At 41.8% G+C, this 19,884-nt stretch overlaps 1 protein-coding gene across 1 annotated transcript; it reads left to right on the forward strand.

The window, feature by feature from the left end:
• The first annotated feature begins 218 nt into the window (after positions 1–218).
• LOC147174162 (uncharacterized) lies at positions 219–19,859 on the forward strand. The gene is made up of 14 exons (XM_086076744.1): positions 219–370; positions 8,040–8,242; positions 9,302–9,384; positions 10,480–10,619; positions 10,696–10,882; positions 11,021–11,135; positions 11,226–12,377; positions 13,828–14,094; positions 14,202–14,588; positions 14,703–14,861; positions 17,039–17,212; positions 17,290–17,371; positions 17,447–17,595; positions 17,688–19,859. The coding sequence occupies exons 1-14, from the start codon at positions 358–360 to the stop codon at positions 17,952–17,954; spliced, it is 3,378 nt and encodes a 1,125-aa protein (XP_085932870.1). The 5' UTR covers positions 219–357; the 3' UTR covers positions 17,955–19,859.
• Positions 19,860–19,884: the final 25 nt, after the last annotated feature.

Consider the following 19,884-nt stretch of genomic DNA (forward strand, 5'->3'; position numbering starts at 1 on the left):
AAATTTTAGACCGTCAGACAGCTGCTGGGGTTTAAGCTGTTCACGTTCGGGAATTAAAGTTGGGGGGGTGGGGGCGTCAGGAAACATACTGAATCTGAAAATCTACTTTAGTACCGTACAGTAAAACGTATATGTGGCATTTTGGCCACTAGATGTCGCTCCGAGATCTATGCGCGTTGAATGCCAGGTGCGCGCTCTGGCGAAGTACACGCAGTTCGCGCGTTCACGTGAACGACCCCGACCAACTTCCAGGGCGAGAATCAGCGGTGAAGTTTGCGGAGGAAAGCTCACACTTGGTTCATAGCGTTTGAGGATCTGTGGAGCATAGAGTGACACGGGTCGAAGCGGGCACTCAGCATGGACGACCTGGGTGAGTAGCAGCCTAATGTTGCATTGCAAAGGGTCGTGCTCGTGATTGTAGCGGGGAAAGCAGGGCGGAGGAGTCAACGTGACAAGGAAAAGTTTCTCCCTTCACTTTGAGACACATTCCTGTGTTGAGGCTAACTTTGCCCTGAACGTAATAATTTATGCATTTGACTATTTTCATATTTGAGCTCGTTGGTGTTTCTTCGGCAATCCTACCAGTGTTACCCTAGCGGCTGGTCATCGCTAGCATTTACCTTTTAAAAGTCCCTCACGTTAGGACGTCAGCGGGTTTCCATTTTTAATAATTCGTGCAATGTATTTATCAAGATAGACTGCAGGTCTATTTGAGCGGCCTTTTGATGACTAGCGGTCAACTTTTGCTTGACCAAGTTGCGGATTGTGTGCGTAGAGGTGGACGATCCAACAGGCCTGATTGTCCCCTTATTGACTGTCTTCACAAGAAGAAAAGACAGAAAACACATGATACACTCTACAAATCCAATTGATCACATTGTCAATTTCAACATCCAGGCAATGATACTTTATTAGCGAGCCTCTGCAAAGTGACATCAAGTAATTCTCACATAGCATTGACACTACAGTTGTCAATTTGAGCATTAAAAAAACCCCACATGACCTATCCTCCGTTATCGCTGAAAGCTCGCCCATTTTTGTGTGTGTGCTCAGAGCAAAGCAATGACAGTACTGCTTTGTTGCTAAGGAAACATTTGAGCAAAAATAATTTAGACAAAATGAGTCATTCGCCTGTATTTTTGGTTTTACAGTCAATTACAAGCCCTTTTTGGGGGGGAGGGGTCAGTCATTCATGGGGTTTCTCTAATGCTTGGCCCATGAGATGTTTTTTAATGTATGAGCACAAATAACCACCACCTCCTCAATCTGTAGTTGTCCGTCTGCTAATCCATGCTGTGGAATTCGCATTTTAGAAAAGCTGTCAACAAATGCTACTTAAATCATTTCAATGGTGGGATGTTGAACCACTTTGCCTTATTGTTGTGAACACCTCCAGGATTTATTTGGAGTCGTAGCCGCCTTGGCTTCGTGAAAGGGCTGATTGTTTGTTAAAAATGAGCCTGCAGTTTGGCTGAAGAAGCCCAAGTTTGAAGGCGGGGGCGAGGCTGCAGAAGAATGTCAAACATTGCTCTGATGCAGGCTCCAAGGCCAAATACTTTGTGGGTCGTGACCTGTCGCTACTCTTGGCTCCATGCTTGTTGCCCCAAGAGGCAGAGCTGTGCCCCCCTTGGTAATTTGCAAATGGGCGAGCTTTCAGCTTCCCCAATGGCACACCGTGGATATGTAAAGACAAACGGTATTTATGTCACATCCTGTAAACCACACAGCCTTGCGATGGTTAACTGTAAGTCTTTTGCGCTATATGTAATGCATAATACAGGTGCCACAATGCCACATTTTTCTCAACTAGTACGGGTACTTGCATATGATTATTCAGCAATACTTAAAGGGATTTGTTTTGGCCGGTCTGAGACATTTTTGGGCTGTTTTCCTTCCAGCCAAGTTGCGGAGGCAAGCTACTATCAGTGGCATATGCAAATGTTCTTCTTCTCCGGACAGATTGAGCATTTTTGCGTCTGGTCTGCATATGCAAATTCAGCTGTGCGAACCCCCGCTTTTGATTGATTCTACTAATAAGAATAGTTCAAATGCATTTTTGACGTCTATAGCCGTCAATGGCAGTGAATGAGTTAATGTGTAAATCCTAACCCTAAATAAGACGTTTTGTTGAATATTCCCATAAAAAAATTGATGCTTAAAATCGATTTGGCCGCATATTGAATCGATTCGAGAATTGCGGGCTGTAATATCGCGATATATTGCAGAATCGATTTTCTCTAACACCCCTAGTTCACGCAGCTGTTAACTACTAAAGTAAACTATTTTTACTTTATTTTGCTTAGTAAGTAAACAAAATACAGCAAAACTGACAGAGATGCATCAAGTTACAACACAGATGATTTTGAACATGTTCCAAATTTGTTTGCGACAAGAAAAAGTGTTTCCGAGGAACGCCTTTGTAACTTTTGCAACCTTGAACGAAACCTGCCAAAAACAAAACAATCGCTACATCACCAAAAACAACCCTGATTGACATTTCAGCTGGAAAAAAAACAAAAAACGGACCTCATGACGCATTAATGACTACATCTTGCTGTAGCAAGATTTCATGTTCGCTGATTCAAGTAAAGACGATATCAGATGTACTGTGGTTTGTTCGATTGTAGATGCAGAAACCGCCTTTCTCCACCCGCAGCAGTACTCGGCTATATCAGCTGATTATGTTCCTTGTTGCCGGAGTTTGAGCCGACGTGCTCTTGAATGGCATGTTAAAAGTCGTCTTCACAGTGAGCGTAACCCGACTCGCTATCGTCACCCTATGATGGTCGCACCCCGGCAAAAAAAAACGCCGGGCTCACCGACGGAAGCTCCTGGCTGTAAATCACTTTCGTTCCCGAACTCCCCGCCCATCCTGTTCTGGTTCTGGGGAAGGGAGAGCGGCATGGCTGACCTCATCGCTTAGGCAACAGACCCTGCCCCACATCCTGAGGAAACAGGAGTCAGCGCTGAAGGCCACTGTTGGAAACGCTGCTGGGAGTCGACAGCTTCGGGCTGACGAGTCTGTCTTTCGACGTTCTCTCTCGTCTTCTTTCTTCTTCTCTCATTCTCGCTTGTAGTCTTGGTCCGTTGATCATTTTGTAGTAATTTGTTGAGTAGAAATAGATTGATATGATTTTGTCAGGACCAATACCGATTTTTTTATTTTTTATTATTATTATTATTATTATTATTATTATTATTATTATTATTATTATTATTATTATTAGTCACGGAAGCCAATAACCGATATTTGGAGCCGATATTCATTTTCACTAAAAAGGAAAATATTGGTGTCAAAATTGAAAGAAAAAAATAAATAAATACAAAATACAACTCTTTGTAGAATTTTAGATTTGCAAGATATTGTAGTTTGTATTTATTTTTATCTTGGTCAATAGACATCTTTGTTTTACAATTCTAATTAAAAGTTCAGGGACCTTCCAAGGTTCATCACCATATCTTAAAGTTAAAGACTTAAATGCGTAATCTCTATTGTGTGTGTGTGTGAGGTCTTGTTTTTGTTACTATATTTGTCAAAATGCTGAATGTCGGCGATGATAATCAATTACACCAATGATTGGTCGATCTCTATCGTTGCAATGTTGTGGTCCCAGGGAGACTGCAATTTTTTTAGGGGGGGGGCTATGTTTATTGTTGCAATTGCAATTTCATTCCATTTTCTTAAATGTGTTTTATGCTGGAGGTCGCATACAATTTTTTTAATTTTGTTTTAAACTTGATTCTATTAGTTAATTTTTTTTCTCACTTTTGTTAACAAGTGTATGAAAACCTAGAAAAAAATTACTGTACATTTAGAACAGATATGAAAAATTGTGATTAATGGGGAGTTAACTATTGAAGTCATGCAGTTAATTACAATCAAAAATTGAATTTAATTAAATTTTTTAATCGTAATTAATCGCATGACTTCACTAGTTAACTCATGATTAATCACTAATTTTATATCTGTTCTACTGTACAATTAAAAAAAATCTAGGTTTTCATACTCTTAACAAAAGTGAAAAAAAAGTTAAACTAATAGAAATAGTTCAAATGAATTTTTGACGTCTATAACCGTCAATGGCAGTGAATGAGTTAATTGGTCCGACATTACAAATTATTATTTTTTTTACTTTCCAAATTTGTCTCGCGGGGCCGGATTAAACCCGATCCGGCCCGTGGGCCGTATGCTTGACACCCCCGGTCTAAGGTTTCATCGTGGGTCCGTAAACAGGTGAGCCGTGCACCCCGGTGACCCATCCCCATGGCCCATGTGTTAATAGAAAGGATTAAACGCCGTACTCTTTGCTGCTCTCTGCAGTAACTACAGTACGCTGTTATAGCATGGACAACATCGTCCTCACTCTTGTGGAATTCAAAGTATGCACTAGTTAGCGGAGCGCATCTTGTAATTGTCAAAATTGTTGTCATTATTTTCATTTTCAGCACGATCGAGTCCGCTTTCCTGTCAAGACAGGTGTGGGTATGAAATGACTGGATAGGGCTAATTATACATTGCCTTCCGAGCCTCGTTGCTTTCTTTCGGCACATTGGACAAAGGAATGTGCGGAATGCGGCATCAACCTTCACATCTGATAAAAGCTGGAGGGCTGCGCGGCGGCCGAGCCTCGTGCGGGTGCACGGACAAGACCGGACAAGACCCGCTGCCGCAAGAATGTGTACTGTTTGTATCCACGGACTGACTGTTGGTTAGCCCAGTCAGACGCAGATGCTGCATTTGACTGATGGATTCGAGTTGAAACGCCGGCCGTAAATTTCTGGCTGACATGTTTTCTCCAGAGGCCGCACAATGAACGATTGAGTCCGTTTACTGTTGGAGCAGAATTGGACTTTGTCCTCTGGCTTCAAGTCCCCGTTTGGAATGGAAACGATGAGTCTGTGGCTTGGCTTGCAGTGCCTGTTTTCAATCTGACTGCTTCTATCACTTTGTCAACCACATTTGGGGACACAGGCAAACACACGCTGTCATCCTCATGCAACACTCAATACTGCCCTCTACTGGGAGAAATCTTCTTTGCCTTTTAAAACAGGAAATTGTTGGCCTACAAGAGTTCAGCGTTCAACTGAACGTGTGTTTAGAGCAGGGGTCTGCAACCTGCGGCTCTGGGACCACATGTGGCTCTTTAGTCCCTCACCTGTGGATGTCTTCAAAAAATTGGTAGAATACTTTTTTTATTTTTGTCAAATATTCTTTAAAGATGCATTGTACAGTTTATAAAGGTAATTTTAAAGCTTTTTCTACATCATGCGTTCTCCATGAGTATGAAGAGCCCTGACTGCACCTGCGGACAATCACACTCCACAGTTTCTTTGGGGAGGGGAGGGGAGGGGCGGAGTTTTTCTTACCTCATTTCAAGTCATGTCTTCGTTTGTCAACTGTGGCTGTCGCTTTAAGATCGTGCGCGTACTTGCACGAGCCCGACACAGATGTTGCAGTTACACTTTGGGCCAGAGGTGACAGTCGTGAGTAAATAAGTGACAAACTGCACAAAGATCCTTTAAATGAATTAATAATTTACATTCAAAACGGAATAATTAAATATTTTTACAAATGTCATTAAAAAAATTTAAGTTGTCAGAAAAAGAGAGATTAAAGGTAGATGAAAAGTTTTTAAAATTACCTAAAAATGGCAAAAAGGGAAGACGAAAAGCAGGACATTACCATAAAATATCCCTGAAAATGCCAAAAATTTCAGAGAATCTGAGAGAAAAAACAGAGGGGGAAAAAACTTTTAAAAAGTAACTATAAAATGGCCAAAAAACAAAAGAAGAAATCTCCAAAATGTCCATAAAATGTCAGACAAAAGTCAGAAAATGTATTTAAAAAATGTCAGGAAAGAAAATGTTTAAAAGGTAACCCTAACATTTCCAAAAACAAGGAATGCCCCAAATTACCATAAAATGCCAAAAATTTATTGCAAAAAAACTGATAGCAGAGAATTAAAAAAAATATATATATATAAAAAAAAAAAACTAGCCCATAAATGTCCATTCAATTGCCAAAAAATGTAAGAAATTTGACAGAAAGAAAAATTATGAAAAACAAAGTCTGCAAAAAATTATAATAATAAAAGAAAATAAATGATGAAAGGTAGAAGAAAATAAATCTCTTGTAGTATTGGATACTTCATATTTTTATGTTATAGTTTAATTAATTTGATAACTTCATTATTTTTCACATACAATTAATACTTTTTAAAACCACTTTTTTTTCCCCCACTTGCTGTTGAGTGAAGATGACGTCACTTGTGCTGAGGAAGTAGCTAACATGTGCTAAGGAAGTAGCTAACGACCAATCGTGCTCAGCTATTTTCTGGGTTTGGTCAGCAAACTCAGCCACGATTGGTCGTTACCTGCTTCCTCAGCACAGGTGAGGCCATCTTCACTCGACAGCGAGTTGCAAAATGAGTTTTTAAAGATATGAATGAAAAATACTGATCACTCACATTAATTACAGACAAAATATTTTCTTACTGTTAAAAATGGCTCAATGAGTCAAGTATCCCTTTAAACTCTGACGTCCGTTCACCCTAGTTTATTTTCTTGTACTCGTGTGTAATTTTATACAGTTTCTTCCGTCTTTGTTGGGTAGTTATGTAAATGCTAGTCCAAATTGTGATTTCAGAAAGTGGCACAGTATTTTGAAATGAAGTAGGCTTTCTTTGCCAGGGTAAGAAAGCTTTCTAGGAACAGGTTACCAAAATGAGTTATGTGTTGACACGGATTCCATTTTTATTTTATTTTTTATATATTGAAGGTGTGAGGCAAGTGTTTACAATATGTATAAAACACACAGTCAAATCCAACACTGGTATTTTTCCTTCCTCGAGGCTTTGTGTTTAAAGCGACGGTCAACGTCAGCGAGAGCTTGTTCAGCGTGTCAGCGCCAGGTGCAGATTATTTTGAGAAGGCTGTGATATTTCCGCTCATTTGCGCAGACACGGGCTGCTCACTGGGCTTAGCGCTTTAAATAGGCAGGAGGTCCCATGCGGTTTATGGTAAAGCCGCCAAATTCAACATGTGTCCCATGGACAGGATGCCAAGATGCATATATGTGTCAGAACATGTGCACCCGGGATTTCATCTGTCGCATATTGGTAGATTGTCGTTTCAAATCCTATTTTTGCCACCACCATTTAGTATCTTGGATTGAGATTTTGATTTCTTTATTGAATCTCATGATTTAGATTATTGCGATTTAAGGGACACTGTGGTGCAAGTTGGGTGCAGACCCCTCCCCCCCTGTAGCAGTATATCATTGCTCTTGTTCCCTAACTATCTTTGTCTACTTGACGCATTGCTGTGGATGGACACATGCAACAGGTGCAGCAAGAATGTGAGTACGGATTCGGACCTTTTTATGGAGCCCAAGTTTAAATACGGAGGTTGATGTATTTGTTAACGTTTTTTAAAAAAAACTATTTTATTGTACCTCGACTGAGTTTGTGTTGACTGACTGAGATGAGGGATTCTTTCTCTTGTACATGTATTGTAAAAAAAAAAAGATTCATTGTAAAAGCAGATGATATTCTTTGTATACATATAATCATCGATCGTCGTCCTTTCCTTGTGATTCAAATGTGCCATAAGTGTTCCAAGTGTCAAAGTATGCAGCCGCTGGACACGTTGTGTGATGTAAGAGTCTATTTTATTCTTGCATTCCGTCGGCCACTAAGCAGTGTGACACAATCCCTGCCCTGGAAAGGGTTCAGAAACACGAACAATCACATGGATCCAGATCCACGTTTCTCAAAGGTGGAGGCTAATTGGAGGACAGGTAGCGAGCCATTGACAACAGGGTTGTATTTATAGTGACGGACTGATGGGCAAAGAATGTTGGGGATGTTTTTGAAAGGTCAGTATGTTTAGTCATGATGGTGGTATTAAGGAGTGAATTGCTTTTTGGTGACAGGTTGGAATGAGAACACAAACACGAATATGCAAATATGCAAGACCATGATAATGTACAGTATGTATTCCTTTGGCAAAAAAATGCTAATGTGAACTTTATCTTGCAGACGCGTTATTGGCTGATCTGGAATCGACCACGTCCCACATTTCCAAGCGACCCGTGTTTTTGCCAGACGAGACCCCCTACTCCATCCCCAGCAGTGGGAGTTATTACCAGGATCAATCAGTTCCACCTCCAGTCCCTCCTCCGCCCTCAGCTGAGGCTCTGAATGGTTCGCTGCAAGACCACTCCCACCATTCCTCTCAGCAGGTACACATCCTATTTTACTAAAACATTTCTCAAACACAAACGCATGATTTTAAAGAAAAAAACTAAGATGGATAAAAAAAAGGGGAAGATTAACATTGATTCTTTATCTGTGCGTGATGTTACAAATGGATTTGCATCAGAAAAGCTTTGAAAATGCTAGGGATAGACCGGTAATCGGCCCAACAGATAATCGGCGCCGATATTCAGCATTTTATAATATCGGCATCGGCCTATTTTTTTGTTTTGATGGCCGATATATTAAAATGTTTTATTTTTGCTCCGATGGGCGCTTTTCTCCTCCGTCTGCTCTGAGTCAGCAGCTTTCCCTGCAGCATTGGCCCGCCTACAGCACCACCTGATTGGTTGCTCGTGCAGTGCTAACAGCCAATAAGCTGCAATTAGCGGTTATTAGCTCGCGAGCTAGCCGTTAGCAATTAACGGCTATTAGGTTAGCCACTGTTTTTAGCGGCTATTTGGGAGTTATAACAGAGCTAACAGTTAGCTCGTGAATTAGCAGCTATTTGGGAGTTAGCGTGCGGGTGAATGGTTAGCCCACGAGCTAACCGTTAGCTCGCGAATTAGCGGCTATTAGATTATCCCGTGAGCTGATGGTATGACCTGATAGCAGTTTTTTTAGCGGCTATTTGGGAGTTATCCCGGGTTTAGGGTGCGGGTGAATGGTTAGCCTGAGACTTAACAGTTAGCCCGCAAATCAGTAACTATTTGGGAGTTGGCATTATAGTTGGTGCAAAAGCTGATGGCAAACAAAAAACCTTTAACATGTTGCAAATCACAAAAGATGCTTAATAAACATGTGTTTGAAGGCATTTAAGCAGTCAAGTGCTGGAGTTTTTATTATTATTTTATTATTAAAAATTTTGACACCAATTTTTTTTCTTCCTGCAAATGTATATCGGCTTCAAATATCTATCTATCTATCTATTTATCGATAATCTGTATCGGTATCGGCCCTGAAAAAAGCATATCGGTCTATCTCTAGAAAATGCCAAGTCCTTGCTTTGGAGTCCGTGCGTATAACTGGTTTTAAAATGGCTGCAGTCTTTAGGTTCCGCTCAGAAGAGCTCATGGTCGAGGGACAGTAGCAGCTCTCCGTCTCATATTGAAGAAGACCACGTCTACAGGTTAGCATGCTGCTCTCTTGGCATCATTGTTGTGTTTTGTTGCTTCTTGCTTGCTTGTTTTTAACTGGTGTAACTTATTTAAAAAAAAATCATGTGATGATATAATTCTAATAAAATATAATTATTATTAATTATGTATATTAGGTGTGTCAGAAGATTTTTTTTTTTGCGTAATTAATTGCATGACTTCAATAGTTAACTCATGATTAATCACAAATTTTATATCTGTTTTAAATATACAAGAAAATGTACAATAAAATATTTGTTTCAGTTTTCAAACTCTTATAAACATAAAAATGGGGGTGAAATTAGTCATTTATAAAGTAATTTCTTGATTCATATAACTGAGTTAAAATTAAAAAGATACTGTACTGTAAAAAAAAAAAGCAAGTGTGATATTGATTTGTGTTGAGGTCATTTTTTTGCCACGAGATGGCATAATTGCATTTGTAAGACATTGGTGATAGCTCAGTGCATTTTTCCTTTCATATGAACTCATTCACATCCAGCCATTTTCACAGAATCAACCCCCTTCACTCCCGGCTGGATTTCGACTGATTTTGCAAGGCCCATAGAATATTGTATTGTATTACTATAAAAACATGAAACCTACCAAAGGAAATATTAAAGCTCTAAGTTTCATCATTATTCATAAATCTATTTAGAATTCTGATTTTGGTTTTTCAACATGGCTCTGCTTCATTTCCTATGCTCTGCTTCCACCTGCTGGCCGTTTGTGTAATAACTACAATTTCTTCAACCGTTCTTTGCAGTTGAGAGGCTGCATCAAAGCCTTCTGTATACTCTAGCATAAAACAAAAAAGCGTATAAATACGTCTTTGGGACATTTAAAACAGACCGTATTTATACGTTTTTGGGAGCAAAGGAGTTAAGATCTAAGTAACTTGTGAAATTCTTGACCCCAGTCTCCACAAATATATGCATTATTATTACATTTATTACTGCTAATTTTTGACGTGGACATGTCTGCTGCGTTGCCACTGGAATTCCCCATGTACAGGCTATTATTTATTTATTTATTATTATTAAATTGTGTTATTTTTTACGTAATAACTTCTTACTTCTCTTCCTTAGCTTTCCAAACAAACAAAAATCATCAGACTCATCAACAGCAGCCATGACCTCTGCCCTGGGCAGCAACTTGTCGGAGCTTGACAGACTGCTTCTGGAACTTAATGCGGTTCAACAGAGCTCCCCTTCATTCCCCACTACAGGTATGCCGTTAACAGGTTTGGACTTCATCAGACCTGTTAACATGGACCGGATTAAGTGGTGTCCATGTTTTCACAGAGGAGAGGGCCCCACCCCTACCATCCACCAGCATCACCCACTATGAGAATGGCAATGCCCCTGACATCAGAGTGAGCCCTCCCCCTCAGGAGGAGGAGCCCAAGAGGAAAGGAACAAGGCACGATGAGGTCCGACCCACAATGGAGAGTCTTCTGGATGAGCTAGAGGGTTCAGTGCCTTCAACCAGGTTAGGATGTCTTATTGAGGGTCATCATGTCACACATGTCAGGATTTTCTTTCTGCTCCCAGGATTACATTTAGAACAATTGCTATTTTGGCAGTCGTTTCATTTTTAAAGGTAACGACTATGTATTCTATCTACCAGCCCTTCTCCTCACCACAGTGATATGGACAGCGCCTCTCAACAGCAGGCACGGATTTCAGCTTCATGTGCCACAAGAGAGTTAGATGAGCTGATGGCCTCTTTGTCGGACTTCAAGGTATAAAACAAGAGTAAAAAAAATCCCGTCATTTTCCGGATGGTTCCTCTGTGCCCGCGTTCTGGCTTACTCTCATTTCTGTGTTTCTAGCCCAGCTCTTCTTCCGCCCCTCCTCATCCTCCAGTCTCTACCTTCGTCAGCTCAGTGGCTTCTCCTTTCCTCAGTCTGTCCCACCCGTCTGCCTGTGCCTCTCCTCTCTTCTCTTTGCCCGCTGCTTTAGAACTGCACATAGATGAGGACGGAGTGGACCGAGGCTCGTCAGCGGCCTATTTGAACCGTCTCGCTTGTCACAGTCCCATATCGAGCCTTTCTGCCACCAGTGATCTGGACTCTGTCGCAGATGCGTTTGCCGCTTTTCCGACAACACCAAACAATTCCCTGCTCGTCCTCACTGCTTCCGCTAGGAACAACCAGCAGAGGAACAGTTCAAGCCCATCCACTACTCCCTCAATGACTTCGGTAAACACAGTCTTGGACCACAAGACTTCCAAATCACCGAGTCCGTGTGTAGAGCGTGTTTCACCCCCGGCGGCTGACAATTTGATCAACGGCTCCGTTGCCATCCACGATTCGAGCATGAATCTCTCAGCCTCACCCCTTCACTCCCTCACCCCTCCTGTGTCTGTACCAAAGACTCCTTCACCTCTCCCTTGTACTTCCTCTGTGTCTCCGCCCCTCACCAATAACTCCCTCAAACTCTCCTCCCCGGTCTCTCTGGCCAATATTCCCTCACCTATGACTGCCAGCCCCCTCCCTCTGCATCAGCTCCCTGTACGAGAACCCTCTCTAGATGAAGCGCTGGACAAGCTGCTGGAAATGAGTTTTTCACAGAGCCAATCAGCAGCCAACGAGAAGGATCTGCAGCTGCGCATGGAGGCGCACTGCCTTGGCAGAGGAGCCCCCGAGGTGCAGGAGGAGCTCATCCTGCCCATGGACAGAAACAGCGTGCAGCCCGACATGTTCACCTGCACCAGCGAATCGGTGGACGGAGGTACCGACACCAATGGAGATCTGGATTGGGCTGATGAAGAGCTGTCCATGTCCCTCCATGACGGACTTGATGGCACCATGACGCCTTACACCGAGAGGCTGTACACAGACGGGAGCGTGACTCCACTGACGGAAGCTAGCTGGATGGACGACTCCATGACGCCGTCCACATGTCCCGGGTCGCCAGACGTCGGCCTGGACCTGCTTTTGTTGCAGCCGCCCAATATGGACAGAGTGTCGGCCTCGGGACACGTAGGAATCTCGCTTGCTCAATGCAGGATGGCCTTGCGTTATTCACCTGTAACGTTTGCTTATTGGAGCGTTGACTAACGACCAGCTCGTGCCTGCAGCTGCACCTTGCGCTTGTTATTTGTGGAGAGTGAAACACAGCAGATGAAAATCCCTCTCGGCACATTTTCTCTAATTTATGAATGAATACCTCAGTCTTGATGTTAGGCTGTTAACTAATTTGCTCCCATAATGTTTTTTTGTGTGCTAGAGCATACAGACAGCTTTGATTACAGCCTCTGACATGAAGAGGTGGCTTAAAGCAATGGTAGTTATTACCAAAAAAAACGGCCAGCAGGTGGCAGCAGAGTATAAGATCAACCAGGGCTATGTTGCAAAAAGCTCTTTTCCCCACTGTTTTGAACAGGTTTGTGAATAATGATGAAACGTAGCTATATTCTAATGCTAATTGCTGCAAAACGGATACAAATGTACTTTTTACTGATGAAAGAAGAGACTACTTTTTCTTTTGATAGGTTCCATGTTTTTGGAGCAATAGAACACAATATTCTGTGGGCCTTGCAAAATTGGTCAAAATCCAGTAAAACAGCCGGGAGCTAAGGGGGTTGCCTCAGTGAAAATGGCTGGGAGGGAATGAGTTAACATAGATTGCTTTGCTGTTTTACTCATGTGTTACCTAGAAAGGTTAGCTCAACACACAAAAAAAAAGTGGGGGGGGGGAGTAATATTTACTTAAGTAATTTATTTACTAAAAAAAACCTAGTTAGTTTTTTTTTATTGTAAGTACATTTTACAAGGAAAGTTTTGAGTACATTTGACTAGTTTATTAAAAAAAAAAAAACTATGAAAGCATTGAGGAACAAGCTCATGACCTTCAGTTTGGAAGATAGACACGCTACCACCTAAGCCATGCCACGCTTGCTGTTTGCTACTACACTGCATTACTGGTGTGTCCAAAATGACACCAAAACCAGTCTCGTGGAGGTATGAGGATTCCGCCTGACTCCAGCAATATACTAACATACAGGTGAGTGGCATGACTCAGGTGGTAGAGTGGCTGTCACCCAAGCTGAAGGTCATGGGTTGGTCCCTCAACACTTACATGGCTTTTTTTTTATCTATAAAAAACTGGTAAATAGTTCTTAAATTTCTGAATGAAAAAATGTTACTAGGTTTTTTCAAGTAACTATTACTCTTCTTCTTTTTTTATTATTATTTTTATTTTTTTACAGTGAAGTTATTTGTGTTACTCAAGGGTTTGTGAAGAATATAAGGGTTTGCCACAGCATGGAAGAGTATGCCACTTAAGCCCCTCCCCCCTACTACTGCACGCCTGCCTGTGGGTGATTGGAAGCGTCATCATGTGACTCACCTGCTCGGTGTGCTCTTGCCGTTCATCACTGAGCCGCGGTTACCGTGGATTGACGCCGAGCCGCTCGGCATTCCTGTTTAGATCAAATCTGTGATCAGGCGCACTAAGGAGACCCCCAATGTGCACCCGATGTATCGAGACGGTCTCCTGCGCAGGAAAATGGGGTCCGTCATTGTCAACAAGAACTCCTCCCAGGACCGCCTCATAGAGGAGCTTCAGGGCAAGTTTGGCATCAACCGCTGCGAGCGTCGACGTAAACAGTCGGATGACTGGCTGACGGACGGGGTCGTCGTCACGTCCAAGCCGCAACGCTTCCGTCATGATGGAACGCTCGGCGAGGTGGACAAGGTTGGCTGCAGTGAACCCCCCCCCCCCCCCCCCCCCCGCAGTTGATTCACCCTCAGTGCACCGTTTCTCTGTGTGCTCCCTTTCTATGTGTGTCTCTTCCACTTTAGATCGTAATTGCGCCCGATTCACCTGTTGCCGTGACGCGGGTTCTCCCGCCTCAGTCACCTCCTTTTCCTCGTCATCCTCCTATCACAGAAGAACCTAAGCAAATGCTCCCAGTGCAGCAGCCTCCTGCTCCTTTACCTCCACCCCCTCTACCTCCGCCTCATCCTCCTCACAGCCAAGAGCAAGTCACAGCTCCGCCTCAGCACATATTAACAGCTTCACCAGCACCCGTTCAGGAACCACCTGCCCGCAAACTAGAACCCCCTCTGTCTAGTCATAAAACCTCACATCGACCTACACCAGTGGAAAGTGTTCCACCAGTTGCACCGAAAGTCTTGGTATCTGTCGGCTGCCAAACTGACTATGACCCACTCTTCTCCTCAGTGCAGGCATGAGCCCTCATCTCTTTTTTTTCTCCACTTTCTGTCTGCTGCACCTTTTTAAATGCTTCCCATTAACATAATGAGCTATTAGGTGTATTTTCAACCTTTTCGCCTCCTCAGATGGCTCAAGGTAAAGGGGGTGCTCCTGGCGGTCCGCAGACACAGGTCAACAAGCTGGACAACATGCTTGGGAGCCTGCAGTCGGACCTCAACAAACTAGGCGTGCAGACGGTGGCGAAAGGAGTTTGTGGCGCCTGCTTCAAGCCAATTGTGGGACAGGTGAGATGATTGTAGCACACTATAATGTCATAATTGACTGAAAATGACGTCAAATTGGCTTTTCACTTGACCAAAATGTAATAAAATAATTCTGACTGATATTGTAGTAACATTTTTACTGCTGATGTAATACCATATTCGATTTTTTTTATCATATATATTATAACATATCCCAGAAGTCTTTGCGGCAAAGCAGTTCTCATCAAGTGGGCGGAGTTAGTTTAACACTAAATAAATCAACACTGTAAAATAACTCCAACACTGACCTCCATTTAAATCTGTGTTAAAAATGCACTTTGGGGGGAGTGAAATAAACTCAAACACTTAATACTAAAATTATAATAGTGTTAGATTCTCAAACCACAAAATGTAGAACTAAATTATGTCATGTTATACATTGTAAGTTTTGGGATAAAAACACCCACCTTAAAATGTAATAAATCCCCAATAATGGAATAAGGTATTACAGTCCTGCTCACTGTTATTAGCACCCCTTCATTTTTTGCATGATCTTGACAATATATTGAGAAATCAATGGAAATGTACCAATTTTATATCATCAGGATGTCCAAAGTAATTCAACAAAGGAAATTGTTTTTCAGCGTACATTTTGTAATTCCAAAGAAAAAATAGAAAACACAGCATGTTCAGCAATGATGGCACCCCTCTTTGATATTTGGCTGCACACCCTTTGGCAGTGATGACAGCTTCCAAACGTTTCTTGTAGCCATCCTTAAGCTTCTTGCACTTCTCCGCTGGTATTTCCCCCCACTCTCCCTTTGCAAATTGTTCCAGCTCTTGAATGTTTGCAAGTTTCTTTTCCCAATGGCACATTTCAGCTCATATCAAAGATTTTGAATCGGATTGAGATCCGGAGTCATTGCTGAATATTTTAAAACAGTACTTTTTCCTTTTTAACCATTCCTGTGTGCTTTTGGATGTGTACTTTGAGTCTCTGTCTTGCTGGAGGACCCATGACCTTCGACTCAAATCAAGTTGTCCAACACTTAGTAAGACATTTCTCCCTAGAATGTGTTGATAATTCTCTGATTTCATGATTCCTGTGATACAATCAAGGCCTCCAGTACTACATGCAGCAAAGCAGCCGCACAGAATTATAGATCCTCACCATGCCTAACTGTAGGCAGGGTGTTCTTTTCATTGGAAGCTTCATTGCGCTTTCTGTAAACAAACTGTTAGCGTGCGTTGCCGAAGAGCTCTATTTTTGTTTCATTTGTCCACAGAACATTTTCCCAAAAGAATTGTTGTTTGTCCAGGCAGGTGCACCTTGGCAAAGGTTAGCCATTCTATTTTATGTTTGTCTCAGGAATGGTCTTCAACCATGAAGCTCTGTTTTTGGCTCAGTGTGTGGCATATGGTACTTCTTGAAACCATGATCCCAGACTGTTCCAGGTTGGCTTTCAGGTCTTTGGATGTTGAATGTGGTGTTTTTTCCACCATTCGCAACAAACGTCGAAGATTTCTGTCATCAATTTCTCTCTTCCCCCCACATTCTCATTTCTCTCTTGCATGGAGATTCCTGACAGTTCCGTGCTCGTTAAACTTCTAAAGTACTAAAGTACTGATACTCCGCTTAGACGACTGTTGCCAAGTTAATTCACAATATAAACAATTGACATTCACATTAAACGCATGATTTAAACTAGTTAGCATACTAGCCGTAGCCTAAATAGCATAAACTGATGTGACATCACACACGTTATAATTACAATCATCTCCTTGACTGAAACGTTTAATAAACACATAAATATAGTATAAATATCTGACTATAAATATAGTATTATATAATAATGGCAACGTGAAGTGACATCATCTTTACGAATTCGGCTGGTTCCGCCTCTTAAGCCAATCATAGCCGGCAACAAGCCTCAGGAGCAGAGATCCTTTATTGGACACTGGAGTAGTCACTCTCACACATATATTCAATGTAGTCCTCTTTAACAAAACACATGAACAAACAAATGCGAGACACGCAGTGCGTGCTTCCTTCAGTCGTCAGCAAAATAGGCGTCTATCTGTGAGGGTACGTTGGAACGTTACAGTTTCAGGAAATTATTACATTATAGGGTGCTACAGTGGTTACTTGAATATTGTGGTCCGAGGCAAAAATTCTTCGGTGGTGATGATGACTTGTGTATTCATTTGTGTTTGTCTAGTTGGTGACCGCCATGGGCCGCACGTGGCATCCCGAACACTTTGTGTGCACGCACTGTCAAGAGGAGATCGGCTCCAGGAACTTCTTTGAGCGCGAGGGACAGCCGTACTGTGAGAGAGACTACCACAACCTGTTCTCTCCTCGATGCCACTACTGCAATGGGCCCATACTAAATGTGCGTCCGTGCTTTTGTGTTGTTGAACCGTGCTACAACGTGAACTCAACCTCCACAATGTGTTCTCATGTTTACAGCAAGTTGTAACTGCGCTGGATCGAACATGGCACCCTGAACATTTCTTCTGTGCTCAGTGTGGATGCTTCTTCGACCCAGACGGTAGTGTGGCTTCTTGGTGAAACGCTGTCTCATGAATACATGAACGGAATTGTCTGATCGTGATTTTCCTTGAAGGGTTTCATGAAAAAGACGGCAAAGCTTACTGCAGGAAGGATTACTTTGACATGTTTGCACCCAAGTGTGGTGGTTGCGCGAGAGCCATTGTAGAGAACTACATCTCAGCGCTCAACTCGCTCTGGCACCCGGAGTGTTTTGTTTGCAGGGTGTGTATCTGACGCTGGTTTATGCACTTGTAAGATGCGATGTGAGAATATACAGTACAATACATCATCTATTTTACGTTCTTTCTCTTCAGGAGTGTTTCACGCCGTTTGTCAATGGAAGTTTCTTTGAGCATGACGGCCAGCCCTACTGTGAAGTCCACTACCATGAGCGCCGTGGTTCCCTGTGCTCCGGCTGCCAGAAACCCATCACGGGTCGCTGTATCACAGCCATGTCCAAGAAGTTCCATCCGGAACACTTCGTCTGTGCCTTCTGCCTCAAGCAACTTAACAAGGGCACGTTTAAAGAACAAAACGACAAGCCCTACTGTCATGGATGCTTTGTGAAGCTCTTCAGTTAAGGAGGGGGGGGGGGGGCATCTATTTGCGGTACTGCACAGAAAAGTGTCCTTAGCATCCAAGGCACAAATATAGTGTAGCCTTGTAACCTTTTGAAAGTGTGTATGGATTACATAACATGCATAGGCTAACCTACATTCATCCCGCTTGGGATCGAGTCTCCAAACTGTTGTAGATTTGACCAACATTTAAGAACAATGGGTGAAATATCAGTTGCATGTTTCGACTTATGACTTCAGCTTTCCTAATAGTTTTGTTTTCTTTGCATTACATTTGCTAGTTCATTCTTATCGGGTGGCGATGAAAGACTGAGGAGTGAAGAAATCATAAAAATGTGCATTTTAACATTCTCACTGGTTGAGTATGTACTTTTTAGGAATACAAAAAAAAAAAGAGTCAAAATCAAACAATTAGAGCAGGGAGCAGGTGACCTGCTATTGTGTGATTACACATCAACTGATTTTGGGCCAGCTGATAATGTAGCAGTGTTTTATTGTATCATGTTTGATCAAGCAGAGGCATTCATGTAAGTGAAACATCAACTGGAATTTGGCTGAGTGAGTAATTGGTCATTTTGTGGTGTGTGATGAAGTTTTGTCTTTTCACTCTGTGGATTTATCATCCACACATTTTAGACTGAATTTGTTTATACCAGCATGTTGGAAAAATGCATTTGATGTACATGAGTCAGATATTTTTAGCATAACGTGTTTCTAGAATTGATCATCTGAATATCTTTTGTCATTGAATAATTCCAATTCAGTGTCCTTGTTCAGCAGTAGAAGCAGTTGTCTTGAGTTAGTGGAAAACGAAAGCACACACTTGAGAACTCTTGTATTTCGAAATGTTTCACTGCCAAATCATTCCTTTTGCTGATGAAAATAAACACTCAGTTTCACCGTTTCATCAAAGTGGAACTTTTCAAAGATTGTAGTGATTCCTGACGTCTCCACTCTACAGTTTTATTGTACAACAGTTAATCAAAAGTGCATTTTGTAAACCTGCAATTTTAAGTGAGGCACTGGGATGCTTACCAAGAATATTTTAATAACCACTCCCACAAAGATGGTGACAATTGGTGGGGCAGTGATGCTGGACTACTTGTTCCTATGTCAGCATCGTTGGTCAAAAAAGGACAGTCCGTGTCATTGTATTATCAAAAGAAATTTGTATCTGCATTTGTGTCTTTAGTCCAATGTGCGTTAATGTATTAAGATTGTTGACCTTGACACCTTATGACATTTGTTGAACAAGAGAAAAACAAGATGAGTCCTATGAGCAGCATACACAGGGTGATTCAAAAAGAATGCGCCAAAATCATCTCGCAATATTTCAAAAATGAAAAACTGTAGCTTGGACACGAGCTGTACATACCTTCAAGTCCCCCCCCCCCCCCCCCCCCATGTTTTACGACGACATCAAGCCGATAAGGGAGGAGTAGAGGAATGATATTGTCCGTGCTGACGGTGGTGGCCACATTAAGCACTTGTTAAACATGAAATCAAAACATAAAGGTATGTACAACACATGTGTCTAAGTTAAAGATTTCTATTGTTTTTCGGTTTTGAAATATCACATCATGATTTTGGTGTACAGGTATTATTTTTGAATCACTCTGTAAGATCGCTACTATGAGTCTACCGTACAGCACATAATCAATCAAAAAATATATATTTTATATCTTCCATGAAGTCATGTAACAAATTCCAATACAGTACAGTAGGCTATTTAGAATTATTTTAGCTAGGCTTACTGATAATTTAACCAACACAATGCTCTTGTGTTAATTTTTATCTCAGATTTTTATCTTTTGACTTTGAAACTTTGAGTTTCAAATGTGTACTGAAATAAATTATGTTTTGGCATCAAATGTTTTCCTGGGGCAGAGTTTCAATGAGAATTGAAGTCAAAACAATATACCGTATTAATTTA

This window comes from Leptonotus elevatus, chromosome 5 (genome assembly GCF_054856555.1).
Source record: "Leptonotus elevatus isolate MCC_2025b chromosome 5, RoL_Lele_1.0, whole genome shotgun sequence".
Lineage (NCBI taxonomy): Eukaryota > Metazoa > Chordata > Actinopteri > Syngnathiformes > Syngnathidae > Leptonotus > Leptonotus elevatus.